Genomic DNA, 16031 nt, shown 5'->3' on the forward strand with positions numbered 1-16031 from the left:
ATGCAGGTTTCTCTGATCAAATAGCCTAACCTGAATGACACCCAATCAAATAGAAATATGCGTTGTCATGTTAACAAACAATCCTAAAAACAGCTGTACAACTGTTGTCCAGGAGTTTCACCCCATTGACATGATCAGTAGTTTCAAGTTTGTATCCGTCAATGTTTGACAAGCTGGTTATAGCAAAAAAATAAATACTTCTGCATTTCCCGCAGTGTAAACACATTGCAAACAGGCTCACTAACTCCTGATAAAGTTGGATATCTGATATTCAGAGCTTAAATTGCCAAGTTGATTAGTCAGAGCATGTATGACTAATAAAGCCTATGCAATGGCCTGTTTTACTAATGGTGGGCCTACAACTTGATGGGCATTCATACAATTCCATTGTGGCTGTCATGGCAGGCTACACGCCAGTAAGCACGAGCCAACGTCTCTCTTTGTTCCTGTCTGGACAAAATGTATTTTTTTGGTGTTTTACAAGTGGTAGGCTTACCACACAGATGGGCATTCATAAACTTAAATCTCAGGCAAAACTGTAGGCTATATGTCAGTAAGCACGGACCAACACTAATGCCTTTTTGGTCGTCTTTTTTGTTTTTTGTACAGTCCAAAATCTGAACCAATCATAGACATCTATAAATTACATATTTTCAACTTTAATTTAGAACCAAAAAATTGCCTGATTTCAACATACATATTTTTCAACGTCCGGAAAAGATACCTTTTCATCATCCTGGAAAATATGCATTTTAAACATACGGAAAATACATATTTTCATCTTTCATACATAACCTAAATTGAACCCAACTTCAACGTCTGGGAAGTATGTATATTACACGTCTTTTCAACGTCCTACAACCCCTTACAGCAACACTGCAGTAGCATGTTATTTGCCTAGTGCATCATTGCAATCTATATGAGGCAGAGACTGCCCACAAGGTCAAGTGTTTCTCATTTCTAAATAATACAACAAAAGTTCAATCAATACGGGGGACCTGCCTCGAATGCCCTCTTCCCCTTACAAAGACCTGGTTGTTCAGCTTGGGAAATTATTTTGCCACGGAATCCAATGGTGTTTAGCCTCGGAACAACAAGTGCAGAATGGTTCTCCCATTAGCCAGCAGAAATGTTTGGCGATTGGCAGCCAAACAGTCAAGTTTCGGGCCTCTGTTAGCTTAGAGAATTTTTCGAGACACTTCCTGGAAATGAATTGAACCATTTCCATGGCAGAGCAGAGCAGACCTCAATCCTTACAAGGGAATCTTTTTGGTCTGCTACAGCACATGCCAGGACAGGAACAGTGACCAGGCAATTCTCTACCTGGTGTCTGTTTTTGTTTATGACCTGCTTAGAAGCAGGTCACTGGTTTGGCCCTGTCTGATCCCTTTAGATGGCCAGTTTTGGCTTAGTAGCCAGGTTAGAGTAGTCCTATCTTTTTAGACTAATTTGCTTTGATGCTCACTTTTTTACTTTTTACCCAACTGATTTTAGAAGTCCAGACACAGAAAACAGCTCAAACAGTGATGCTCTGAATTGTTACCCACCCAGTGACATCCTCGTCTTCTTTCTAGCATATCTATAAGCATTATGGAAATCGTGATCAGAAATCGTGATCAACTATGCTCACTGCATTGCTGTTCGCTCATTCATAAAGTCCTACTGTAGGTTTATTACAGGTTTATAGTGGCAACAGGAAATGACTAAACAGACTATCTGTTATGCACACGCCTGAATCTGAGACCAAATCAACCATAGGTATTTTTTGTGTCTGCTGTGATGCCAACATGAAGGGTTGTTGTTTTCTTAACCTTTATTGGTTCCTTCTGATTGGATGCCGGCTGCTTTGACATTGTCTGTTTTTAATCTTTTTTTCTCCCTCTTCTTAAACAGTGAGTGCCACTGTAGAGCGCCAACATATTGTCTAATTTTTGCTTTTCTCTCCTGGAAGAAAGGACATCTTTCATCATTCCTGTTCCTTGAAGATTACTCTGCTGAATCTCTCTTCTTCTCTCTTATGCTTTTCCATTTTTATCCCTGTCTTCTTTCTCTCTTCTTCCATCTGCATCAAATCATGAACATGGATGTACTGAAAAAAAAGCCTAGCTTTCCCTGTGACCGATGAAAGAGTTGGAGGACCCTGAAGCCTGTCTTGAGGACTGCCTTTGGACCAAATAAGCAGAACTTTCATCCTGTGTTGCCAGTCTCTACTCACTTTAGCAAGAATTTAACTATTATTCAGCTTTTTTTAGAGACACTTTGTTAGCTTCACACACACCCACTCACTCATATTTACGTCTCATTTACGTCTCATACACACACATACATGCACATACATTTTCTGCAAGGTGGACTTGATACCATGATTTTGACCCTGTTCAACCTCTGTAGCTGAAAATCAAGAGCTGTTTTCAGAACACCACCTTGTGTAACTTTTCCTCTTTTTGACTATTCTATATTTCTTTGAGGTCACCGTCAATCAGAACGAACTTGTCCGTTATCTCCAAGGATGTGCATTTCTTCCACTCAATGTTTTGCATCTTTGAAATGTATCAACATTTCTGGGCTGTGGGAATGACTTTGGTCTCCTGATTCAGACATTTTTTAAATGTGTGCGTATTGATAGTTATTTATCATGTTCTCTTGCAGTGGACAGCTCTACATTTTAATTTCAAAAAAGATGTGAGATTTTTATTTCCAGATGCATTTAATTTCAGGGAAGAAATATCTAAAAGGATCAGTCTCCCTCAAAGAGATAATGGTAGTGTAGATGTGCAAGGTTAGTGTAATAGAGGCAGTTAGGGGGGTGTGTGTGTGTGTGTGTGTGTGTGTGTGTGTGTGTGTGTGTGTGTGTGTGTGTGTGTGTGTGAGATCCCTGGCTATGGCCGGGCGTAGGTTTCTCTAATGCTCTCTTCTCTTATTGCGCAGTATGAGGAACGCTAGTGGGCTGTCCGCCGCTGACCTGGCCCATGCCCAGGGGTTCCGCGAATGTGCTGAGATGCTCTCCAATGCGCAGAACCTGCAGCAGAACCTGACCCAGACCCAGCTTAACGGCTTCTGTCTGAATGGTACCACCCAGAACGGAGGCCACTCCCACCCTCTCATCCTAGGGCGGAGCCTCCTTAACGGGGCACCCAATAGAAAGAGATCGTTTGATAACATGGAAGCCAATCAAATCAAGAAGGCCAGAACTGACGGTAGATTTTTGCAGTTTTAATACTCTGTAAAAAATAACTTCAATTTGCGAGGGATTATTAACGTATTCCAGTAACTTTTTTTTTAATGAGCAAGAGTTTTAGGGTGATTAATCTCCTGACTATGGTTACAAAGAGAACTGGTCATTTACCGAAGTTACCAGCATCTTCTGCAATCTGGTAATTTTGCTAATTTATACTTTTAAAAAAAATATTCATGTTCAGCTCTGGAAAAAAATGAGACCACTGCAACATGATCAGTTACTCTGCTTTTACTATTTATAGGTATGTGTTTGCATAAAATGAACATTTTGTTTTATTCTATAAACTACTGATTTACTTTTTTCACCACCAGTTTGGAGCCAAAATGTTTACAACAAAGTCTTATTGACATAGTAAAATAAGTGTGTAAAATATACAGTACCAGTCAAAAGTTTGGACACACCTACTCATTCAAGGTTTTTTCTTAATTTTTACTATTTTCTACATTGTATAATAATAGTGAATACATCAACACTATGAAATGACATATAGAATCATGTAGTAACCAAAAAAGGCTTAAACAAATCCAAATATATTTGATATTCTTCAATGTAGCCACCCTTGGAACACTCTTGGTATTCTCTCAACCAGATTAATAAGGTAGTCACCTGGAATGCATTTCAATTAACAGGTGTGCCTTGTTAATTTGTGGAATTTATTTATTTGATGCGTTTGAGCCAATAAGTTGTGTTGTGACAAGGTAGGGGTGGTAAACAGAAGATAGCCCTATTTGGTAAGAGACCAAGTCCATATTAATGCTAAAAACAACTCAAATAAGCAAAGAGAAACAACAATTCATCGTTACTTTAAGACATGAAGGTCAGTCAATCCGTAACATTTCAAGAACTTTGAAAGTTTCTTCAAGTGCAGTTGCAAAAACCGTCAAGCGCTATGATGAAACTGGCTCTCATGAGGACCGCCAAATGGAAAGGAAGACCCAGAGTTACCTCTGCTGCAGAAGATAAGTTCATTAGTTAACTGCACCTCTGATTTGCAGCACAAATGAATGTTTCACAGAGTTCAAGTAACAGACTTGAAGGACACTGAGGACAGTTTTTATTTATTTTTTATTTCACCTTTATTAAACCAGGTAGGCCAGTTAAGGACAAGTTCTCATTTACAACTGCGACCTGGCCAAAATAGAGCAAAGCAGTGCGACACAAACAACAGAGTTACACAAGGGATAAACAAACGTACAGTTAATAGCACAATAGAAAAATCGATATACAGTGTGTGCAAATGTAGTAAGATTAGGGAGGTAAGGCAATAAACAGGCCATAATGGTGAAATAATTACAATTTCGCATTAACACTGGAGTGATAGATGTGCAGAAGATGAATGTGCAAGTAGAGATACTGGGGTGCAAATTAATAAAAAAAAAAAAATAACAATATAATATGGGGATTAGGTAGTTGGGTGGGCTATTTACAGATGGGCTATGTACAGATGCAAAGATCGGGAAGCTGCTCTGACAGCTGATGCTTAAAGTTAGTGAGGGAGATATGTCTCCAGCTTCAGTGAATTATTATTTTTTATTTTTTTGCAATTCATTCCAGTCATTGGCAGCAGAGAACTGCAAGGAAAGGCGGCCAAAGGAGGAGTTGGCTTTGGGGGTGACCAGTGAAATATACCCGCTGGAGCGCGTGCTACAGGTGGGTGCTGCAATGGTAAACAGTGAGCTGAGATAAGGCGGGGCTTTACCTAGCAAAGTCTTAGATGACCTGGAGCCAGTGGTTTTGGCGACGAATATGTAGCGAGGGCCAGCCAACGAGAGCATACAGGTTGCAGTGGTTGGTAGTATATGGGGCTTTGGTGATAAAATTGGATGGCACTGTGATGGACTTCATCCAGTTTGCTGAGTAGAGTGTTGGAGACTATTTTGTAAATTACATCGTCGAAGTCAGGGATTGGTAGGATAGTTAGTTTTACGAGGGTATGTTTGGCAGCATGAGTGAAGGATGCTTTGTTGCGAAATTAGAAGCCGATTCTAAATTTAATTTTGGATTGGAGATGCTTGATGTGAGTCTGGAAGGACAGTTTACAGTCTAACCAGACACCTCAGTATTTGTAGTTGTCCACATATTTTAAGTCAGAACCGTCCAGAGTAGTGATGCTAGACGGGCGGGCGGGTGCGGGCAGCGATCGGTTGAAGAGCATGCATTTAGTTTTGCTTGCATTTTAAGAGCAGTTGGAGGCCACAAAGGAGTGTTGTATGTCATTGAAGCTCATCTGGATGTTTATCAGGCTTTCATGGTCGAATTGCTGCAAAGAAACCACTACTGAAGGACACCAATAATAAGAAGACACCATCAATGGTCATTAGACCGGTGGAAATCTGTCGTTTTGATCTGGAGTCCAGATTTGATGTTTTTTGTTCCAACTTCCGTGTCTTTGTGAGACGCAGAATAGGTGAACGAATTATCTCTGCATGTGTGGTTCCCACCGTGCAACATGGAGGTGGTGTGGGGGTTCTTTGCTGGTGACACTGTCTGTGATTTATTTTGAATTCAAGGCACACTTAACCAGCATGGCTACATGAGCATTCTGCAGCGACACGCCATCCCATCTGGTTTGCGCATAGTGGGACTATCATTTGTTTTTCAACAGGACAATGACCCAAAACACACCACCAGGCTGTGTACGGGCTATTTGGCCAAGGAGAGTGATGGAGTGCTGCATCAGATGACCTGGCTTCCACTATCACCCAACCTTAACCCAATTGAGATGGTTTGGGATGAGTTGGACCGCAGAGTGAAGGAAAAGCAGCCAACAAGTGCTCAGCATATGTGGGAACTCCAAGACTTTTGGAAAATCGTTCCTCGTGAAGCTGGTTAAGCTTTGCACACCCTTGGCATTCTCTTAACACTTTTTTTGGTTACTGCATGATTCCATTTAGTTATTTCATAGTTTTAAAGTCTTCGCTATTATTCTACAATGTAGAAAATATTACAAATAAAGAAAACCCCTTGAAAAACCCACATCATAGGTGTCCAAACTTTTGACTAGATGTGTATATTAGGGATATTTCATGCTGAAGCCCTTGTTTTACACCAATGGTATTCACTAAGTTGATGGGTTATATTTAGGATAATGTTTATAGCTTTGTCATACCCTTTTTGTTTGAAAATCATCTTATTTTATATATGTTTGTTGGCCAGAGATGGACACCTGTGGTAATCTGAAGTACCCAAAAAAGGTCACTAGATGTCACCTGATAAAATAAAATACTTTACGTTACCAAAATGTTGGTAAACTTTTGAAAGTTTCCAGTAGTATAGCATCCATTTGCAGCCCTATTCCTGACTGAATGTTCTCCTCACCTAATTATGCGTAATAAAGCAAAGAGTGTCATAAAACCTTTCCGATTCTAAAATCCTGTTGTAAAACCATGATTAAACTGGCCTAGCCCATATGAGAACCTGGTAGAATACATTGTTTACTTAATTGTGCAGCGTTAGAACGAGCAGTATGAGGAAGAAGGGGGTGGCAGGGGACTTACCCTTTGCTGTTTGCCAGGCCTCTGAGGTTGACATGTAAAAGCATCTGCTTGTTTTATTAGACTTCTGCAAACTCTGGAGCAGAGTTTTGAGCTGTTGCCAGGAAGTTGATAAAGGATGTAGGGAATCAGATTTTTTTTTTTATTGCTGAATGATAAAGCCTCAAATTGGACATTGGACTTGCTGAGTAAGGTTGATTATTCTAAAATGCTAAATACCAGTGTCTCCCTTTCTGCCCAGACAGCCTGTGCATGATGGAATGGCCTCTTTGGGACTGTAGAGTATTCTGACCTGTATGTCATTGTATTCTTATTTAGTTGTATTCTAGATGGTAGCCCAACATGCTCATCCACTGCTCTAACTAGGTATGGGCCTGCCGCTGGGGATGCTGAATGGGTCGGTCTGCGGCGTTGGAAAGTTCCTGATGGAGAGCATACACCAGGAGAGCATGGAGTCAGCGCCACCGGCAGTGAGCTCAGGTGGGCCAGGACCCTTGGCGTTTGGGATGAATGGGTCTGCGCCGGTGCCAGGCCTGGTGGACCAGGGGGGAGTGGAGGTGTCCACACCGGCCCCTAAGGAGCTGGAGATCTTCACTGTGGCCTCCATGCAGATCCCCTGTCGCTGCACTAACTCCTATGCCTACCTGTAGAGACCTTAGAGTGCATGTATTGAGTTGAGTGTTGACCCTCCTAGTCATTGTATCTTGGTAGAATGTCCATCAGGCCCTCTCTGGCCATGTTCTCTCACTGATGGAATTAATTTTAGTGCCATTGTTGGGTTCTTGGCATGATAATGATATATTTCCGGGTTCTAGAAATAAAGGCATAAATAGTTAATTTATTGTATTCTACATACATGTTAAGAAATCCATTGCCTTGCTACCATACTTAATTGATAGAGAAACATTAGTTATGTTTTGTTGTTATACCAGGTTCTTTGAATGATTCACACAATTCTTGTTAAATAATCTTGTGTTTTTGGCAAAGCCCCTTAGGATGAGTGACTTCTGTTTTGCACAATTATCCCTCCACACCCTACATTGCCCAATGGTAACTGTAATAATGTTGTAAAATTCTAATCTACATTCCTTTGATGTAGAAACGCCCACACCTTGGAACAACTTACTGAAACCAGCCTCACTTGGTTTCCGGAGAAGAATAGGGTGAGACTTCGGTTAGTTCAAATCCTAGAGGCTGCACTGAAGTTTCCCTCCGCATCTGACCTTTACGAAGTTAGACCAGTGGTTCCCAACTGTTGTTTAACCATGGCACACCTTGATGGGATAGCATTTCACTATTAATTTATTTAGTGGTAATGACCTCTTATTTTATCCGATCCATACAGCAAATCTATTTTCTGTGACAAATGTTTTTTATACATTAAATATGGTTTGTTTGAAATAGTTCCTTACTCATGATTGTTATTGTGTGTGTGTGTGTACTAGAGGTCTTCGTGAATCCAACTGGACACGAATCCCCGAGACCAGATCTGGGATGCAAGCGTGTCCGGGTCGAGAATTCTTAATAATATGAAGGGTCTGGGTCGGCTCTGATATGATTGTCTTGGGTATGTGTCATTTTTAACTGACTTGCTAGGACCCACATACATTCGAACACGGATGCTGCAGTAGAGAGAGAGACAGAGAAGTTGTATCATTTTTGCTGCTGCTCTTTGTTTTTCATGAGAGTGGTACGTGTAGCTTGTTGTTGGCCAATCATAAGAGCCAATGTATGCTTGGTCCGAAAATTTGGTCAAGGCACCATACGGATGGTGTGACACAATTACGGAGCCTCGGGAGGGCACGCACAGGCCAAATTGAGCTCTGTACCGCATCGCCGTGCGCCACTCAAATGCAGAGGTCTCCGTATAGCGCCGCGTTGACTGATTGGTTGACTGTAGGTGAGGGCGGGAGGTCCTGTATAAACACAAACTGACTTCCTTGACAACTTCCTTCACTACAGCTCTGCTTTATCAGCTCCGGTTAATAAAGTAGCTTAAAAATGTACTTGTCTGTTGCTTCAGGACCGGGTCTGTATCGATCAGGTCAATACCGAACGGGTCTAGTTGTCCTCGGTTCTGTTCAGAATGGGTCCCTATATAATTGTATTTTATTTATGCATATCGGGTCCGGATGGGAAACCCTAGGTCCATTTTAGAATGGATCCATCTTTTTTGACCCGTGAAGGCCTCTACCGGTTTAAGAGTGTCACCGAATCTGCACCAGAAATAACAAAATGTAGCACTGGTTAAATATGTATTTTAGTTTTTAACGGTTTGCGCTACAAACTGGCGGGTTTCTGCATTATAAAGGTGCAACCAAGGACATAAAGCCAGGCTCTGTTTGTTTCTATAGCACAGGCTGTGGTATAGCTAAGCTCAGCCATAGTAGGAATGAAATGACTCCGGCTAAATTTAATCAGACTTTCCTGTTTTAATGGTTTTCACAGACTAAGTAAAGTGATACAAATTACATAACCGACACTAGTGCGCCAAAGTAAAAATTCCATGTGCATTCCACAGGTCCCGTTGTATAAGTGCGTGTTAAACATCGGTTGGGGGGCACTGAGTTAAGACATCCAGTACTACATTTAGTGGTACTAATGTTGTTGCACCACTTTGGCCAATAAGGGGATAAAGACATCATTTGTCCATCTCATGTCAGAATGAAGAGACTACTAGAGAATGTTCCTGCCCTTAAAGTAAAAATAAGGGAAAGCATATTTTGTTTTATCTGCTTTTTCTTTTATCCCCCTGAGAAAATCTACCTTTTTGGACATTTCTGGTGGTGACTGTCTCATAGCTATTTTTTTATACAAGAACTCCCTTGTTATGCCAAAGCATATCTTTACATTAATGTTTAAAGTACATACATCTTTACTGTGCAGCTTTTCCGTATTATGTGAGCTTTTAGGTATTTCCAAGGAGTGCTATATGGCCTGACCCTGTCCTATTAGCTCGCAGACTGGAGACTTTGGTTGGATTAGCCCCTCCTAGTGCCCTCATCTTCTCTCATTCTACTTTTCTAGGAAAGGACTTTGTACGCTTTTCTGTATAGCCTATCTATTGTGTCTGGTGTTGAAAATGGTGTGAGTTTATTTGGACTGTTTTCTATGTTTTTGCAGCTTTATTTGGCTTGTGTTTTGTTGTATTGCTTTGCTAACTGCAGTAATGACAAAATGTAGACGTTGATCTATGACAAATGAGCGTGATTAGTAGTGCTACAATTTTATAAAGCAAGGCAAAGCTACTCTTGCCTAAGGTAATTTTTTAAGAAGGAAAAATGGGAACCTTCATAAATGTATTGGTCACAAACTTTAAATCCCTCACTGCATACATCTGCTTCATGACAATTTTTCGGTCGAGCAATCCGCTCAGCAGTACTCTTCAGTCTGTACAGAATCATAAATGTTAATGAGTAGATGGCATATATTGATGCAAATTAGAGCTGACGCTCAGTATGGAGTACTTTTGTACGGTTTAAACTCATTAAAAGGTAATTCTTTTGAATAAAATTATGATGGTGGGGCTATGATTTTTCTCTTAATTTGTTATGTTTTTGTGTGCATGAGAATGTATCTACAATCGTCTTAAAACACAGAAGCAATATTATTTCATATTTTCTATAGTTCACCTGAATATCTGAGTAGTTTGGTGCCCTCTAGTGATATTGAGAAGGCTGTGCAGGCCCTCAATTGTGCCGTCTCATTTCTAAAGATTATGCTGTCATTTAAGACTGTCTTGGCATAATGGCTAAACCAATGGGAGCGGGAAGGGGGTGGAACTAGGGGCGCGTTCGTAAATTCACTCTGGCTATCTACTCCGATTTCAGAGCACTCTCATCTGAGTGTGCCAGAGTGCAGAATAAGTTATGAATTTACGAACGCTCAACACCCGTTGATTATGGCCGGTGTCAGTAAACGTCTGCAAAAAAGCACAATTAAGTTGTTGCCAGCAGTACAGTTAGTCGACAACACTCTGGATAACATGGAAACAGCCTAACCAGCTCTGCTAGTGCGAGTAAAATGGAGTGAGATGTGCTCTCATTTGTGTCTGGAAGTAGCTAGCCAACATTAGCCAGTTAGCTTGGAAGCTTGACTAAAGATGTTAAGTAAGAACGCTCGGGTCAACCCAACTCATCTGCCAGATCTTACACTGTGCGCTCTGAACGCTCCGAGAGCAAAAATCTCTGAATTTACGAACGTGCAATTTGACAACGCTCTGAATTTACGAACTCCCAGATCCGTATAGCTCCAGAATGACTCTACGAACAAATCCCTAGTACAGCCGCGAGCTGTACTAGGGATTTTTGCTCATCTGTGAGCAGGAAATTTTGGCCCCGCACTGGCAAAACCAGCATTGACATTATTTGACCAGGTGTCCCATTTCCAATGGCAGGTGACCCTCTAGCAGCAGGTTTAGGGTGTGAGGGGACCCGGTCGAGCGGCTCTACCATCGCCCCCGCTGACATCGTACACCACCACGTCTACAGGGATACAGCGGAGCACATGGTTGCTACTGGTAACGCAGGCAGCCAGGTGGAACACCAGACGTCGGTGAAGGCAGAGCAGCAGTACTACCATCAGCAGTATAACCATGCCCTGTTCAGCACCATCCTCCTCTACCACGGCTCCTAAGGAGTTGGAAGGACCCGGTTGTCAAGCCGTCCCTCAGTGTGCCTGTCATTTATGCTTGATGTAAACAAGCATTCATATGCCTTAAAACCATGGAGTGAGTGGTTCCTTTTTCATATGGTCATTGTGATTTTTTAAATATATATTTTTAATGTAAAGGGAAGGCCCATCCCTCTTCTAAAGGGGATAGTTTTTGGATATGAAATGTTCTGTAAAACAGTAACTTGTTTTTGTGATAGTTTTGTCATGTGCAAGTTGATTTCGAGTGATTAAAGAAAAAGCTAGAGTAAATGCATATAATGCATTATCTTTTGATTTTCAACTTAATGTTTCTACTTTAAAAAAAACTAGTCTGAATGTAAATTCAAGTGATATGTTGTCAGATGTATTTTTTTCTGAGTAATGAAATAATGCCTCAACCTCTAATGTTTGAAGAATGTCTTGGAGTCAAGTTCTTTGTTTTGTCATCCTCATTCATCTCTATCCTGATGATAATTAAATATGAGATCACCTTAAAATCACATTGGGATGTGATTCTTCAAATTGTCAGAAAATGTGACTGCTGCTTCCTACACTAATGTATGGGGAACAATAAGGTATGCTATGAAAATGGAATACAGGACTTTTGTCTTGAACTACTATCCTGTATCATTTACGCCTCATAAAGCTTGAATATGTGAGTTGGCTGGATGTCCTTTGGGTGGTAGACCATTCTTGATATACACGGGAAACTGTCGAGCGTGTTCTAATGTACTTACATTTTTTGTCTTGCCCATTCACCCTCAGAATGGCACACAATCCATGTCTCTGTTGTTTTCAAAGGTTAAGAAGGATTTTTAAGACGTCTCCTCTTCATCTACACTGATTGAAGTTGATTTAATAAGTAACGTCAATAAGGGATCAGAGTTTACATGGTAAGTCTGTTATGGAAAGAGTAGGTGTTCTTAATGTTTGTGCAGTGTGTATTTCCTCCCATAGTTTATCCAATAAGTAAACTGAAATTCCAGTTCCAATTTTTCACATTGAGAATTGCAATGAACTTTTTGTATTGAGTGAACTGAACCTTACCCTGTGTGCACTGGGGCCTCTGTTGAATTGCACGTGTCATAACCCATTTGTTAAATTGTTGTTTTGAGTTGTACCCAATGAACCAATAATTACTGAAATATGTCTGTGTTTTGCATTATGAGTGTTATTCAATGCCATAAGACCACCCAGGAGCCTGGAAACGGCATCTGCACGTGCAGTGGAAGGGAACGCCACAGACAATGGATTCACTCTCTGTCCATGTGAGGTCCTATACCTGTGGTTGGGGACCATGCTCACTCCACAGTCCACACAGATGAGATGGACACAAACAATGGGACCTTGGTTGGGCACTGGCATAATTCTCTTGAATTGTCCAGAACTTAGAATCACACACCACAGGTGAGAATTGCATGTATTTATTTTAATTTGAATGGAGTTCCATTGACTTCAAGATCTCTTCTGCAAGGGAGCCCTGCATCTTACAATTACACAACAAATTACACAGGAAATACACCAAAAAATAAGAAGGGATTACCTAAGTAAAAACCCACTTGAAAAACAATCATATTCCTCAGCAGAGGTCCTCAATCAACACTGAAATGCCTGAATGGCAGCGATACATCCATTTGTAGGGAACTCTGAAGATTGCTCCATACATGGTGTCAGAAGAAACTACACTGAACAAAAATATAAACTCAACATGTAAAGTGTTGATCCCATGTTTTGTGAGCTGAAACAAAAGATACCTGAAATGTTCCATGCGAACAAAAAGCTTATTTCGCTCAAATTTTAAACACACATTATTTTACATCCCTGTTAGTGAGAATTTCTCCTTTGTCAAAATAATCTATCCACCTGACAGGTGTGACATATCAAGAAGCATATTAAACAGCATGATCATTAAACCAGGCACACCTTGTGCTGTGGACAATAAAAGGCCACTCTAAAATGTGCAATTTTGGCACAACAGAGTCCAGCCACCCAGACAGTTGATGAAACTGGCTTTGCACAACTGAAGAATATCTGCGCAAACTGTCAGAAACTGATGCTCATCTGCGTGCTTGTCGTCCTCACCAGGGTGTTGACCTGACTGCAGTTAGGCATTGTGCCCAACTTCATTGGGCAAATGCTCACCTTCGATGGCCACTGGCACGCTGGAGAAGTGTGCTCTTCACGGATGAATCCCAGTTTCAACTGTACCGGGCAGATGGCAGACAGCGTGTATGGCATTTTGTGGGCGAGCGGCTTACTGTTCAACATTCTGAACAGTGCCCCATGGTGGCGGTGGGGTTATGGTATGGGAACGCATAAGCAACGGACAACAAACACAATTACATTTTATTGATGGCAATTTGAATGCACAGAGATACTGTGACGAGATCCTGAGGCCCATTGTCGTGCCATTCATCTGCCGCCATCACCTCATGTTTCAGCATTATGATGCACGGCCCCATGTCGCAAGGATCTGTACACAATTCCTGGAAGCTAAAATGTCCCAGTTCTTCCATTGCCTGCATATTCACCATGTCACCTATTGAGTACGTTTGGGATGAATCGACATGTACGACAGCGTGTTCCAGTTCCTGCCAATAACCAGCACCTTCGCACAGTCATTGAAGAGGAGTGGGACAACATTCCACAGGCCTCAATCAACAGCCTGATCAATTCTATGTGAAGGAGTTGTCACACTGCATGAGGCAAATGGTAGTCACACCAGATACTGACTGGTTTTCTGATCTACACCCATACCTTTTTTTAAGGTCTCTGTGATTTACATATCTGTATTCCCAGTCATGTGAAATCCATAGATTAGGACCTAATGAATATATTTCAATTGACAGTTTTCCTTATATAATTCGGTAAAATCTATGAAATTGTTGCATGTTGCATTTATATTTTTGTTCAGTGTAAAAGCAGTTTTTTTTAAGTGTGTAGCAACAGACGGAATATCCAGAGGTAGTCATCATTGTGATTGGGTATGGTAACTCTTACATCTATGGATAAGCAAAGATGTCAGGTAATGTGAGAGTTTATAAATGAATAAAATGTAGTGTTTCAACCTATGTGAGGTCAAAGCTCTACTTTCTGATAGAGCGAGCAGTGATGAGTAAAACATCTGTCACACTTGATAAAACAAAGTGCACTATGTTAAACTGCATCTAAAGGCTTTAATGAAGTGGCGACTGCATTCATGTAGATTACAGTGCATTCGGAAAGTATTCAGACCCCTTGACTTTTTCTACTTATGTTACAGCCTTATTCTAAAATGGATTAAATAAATAAAATAAAAATCCTCATTAATCTACACACCATGACAAAGCAAATATATATATATGTTTTTGCTAATTTAAAAAAAAATATTAAAAAAATACCTTATTTACATAACTATTCAGGCCCTTTGCTATGAGACTCAAAATTGAGCTCAGGTGCATCCTGTTTCCATTGATCATCCTTGAGATGTTTCTACAACGTAATTGGAGTCCACCTGTGGTAAATTCAAAGAAATACACCTGTCTATATAAGGTCCCACAGTTGACAGTGCATGTCAGAGCAAAAACCAAGATATGAGGTTGAAGGAATTGTCCATAGAGGTGTGAGATAGGATTGTGTCGAGGCACAGATCTGGGGAAGGGTACCAAAACATTTCTGCAGCATTGAAGGACCCCAAGAACACAGTGGCCTCCATAATTCTTAAATCGAATAAGTTTGGAACCACCAAAACTCTTTCTAGAGCTGGCTGCCTGGCCAAACTCAGCCATAGAGCAGAAGGGCCTTGGTCAGTGAGGCGACCAAGAACCTGATTGTCACTCTGACAGAGCTCAATAGTTTCTCTGTAGAGATGGAAGAACCTTTCAGAAGCACAATCATCTCTGCAGCACTCCAGCAATCAGGCCTTTATGGTAGAGTGGCCAGACGGACGCCACTCCTCAGTAAAAGGCATATGAAAGCCTGCTTGGAGTTTGCCAAAAGGCACCTAAAGGACTCTCAGACCATGAGAAACAAGATTCTCTGGTCTGAAGAAACAAAGATTGGAGGAAACCTGGCACCATCCCTACGGTGAAGCATGGTGGTGGTTTTCAGCGGCAGGGACTGGGAGACTAGTTAGGATTGAGAGAAAGATGAATGGAGCAAAGTACATTGAGATCCTTAATGAAAACCTGATTCAGAGAGCTCAGGACCTCAGACTGGGGCGAAGGTTCACCTTCCAGCAGGACAATGACCCTAAGCACACAACCAAGTGTTAGATGAATTTAGTAACTATGTGTTCATGAACCAATTCAATTAAAATACTCTGTCAGTTTCTAAGGATTTGTAAGGTTCTTATTTGCATACAATGGACAGAGACCAGCCACCAAAATTAATCAATAGCGTTTATTCTCGAGCTCTGCTCAAAACACCATGTACATTAGTTTATATATCACACATAGCATCATAGCGTCCTAAATGTCCCTCCTTTCCGACAAGGACATAGCTGCTTTCAAAAGTCCATTCCAACACACACATATTGCTTATCATATGCTACCACAAGTTACATAATCTACTGCAAGCCTAACGGTTTCTCCCCGCATTGGGTGGGGAGACTTTCTTCCTGTTATCGGTTTCACAGTGGTCACAAGTTGTCTGTCACAATTTGTCTG

The 16031-nt window shown here is 41.1% G+C and overlaps 1 protein-coding gene across 1 annotated transcript in view; it reads left to right on the top strand.

Annotated features, from left to right (window-relative positions):
• LOC135547391 (ankyrin repeat domain-containing protein 10-like) overlaps positions 1–8135 on the top strand; it is a 30255-nt gene extending 22120 nt beyond the window's left edge. The window contains exons 4-5 of the mRNA XM_064976390.1: positions 2929–3197; positions 7099–8135. Coding sequence (XP_064832462.1) covers positions 2929–3197; positions 7099–7382 — 553 coding nt within the window. The 3' untranslated portion in view covers positions 7383–8135. The remainder of the gene's footprint in view (positions 1–2928; positions 3198–7098) is intronic.
• Positions 8136–16031: the final 7896 nt, after the last annotated feature.

This window comes from Oncorhynchus masou, chromosome 10, assembly GCF_036934945.1.
Source record: "Oncorhynchus masou masou isolate Uvic2021 chromosome 10, UVic_Omas_1.1, whole genome shotgun sequence".
In the NCBI taxonomy this organism is placed as follows: domain Eukaryota; kingdom Metazoa; phylum Chordata; class Actinopteri; order Salmoniformes; family Salmonidae; genus Oncorhynchus; species Oncorhynchus masou.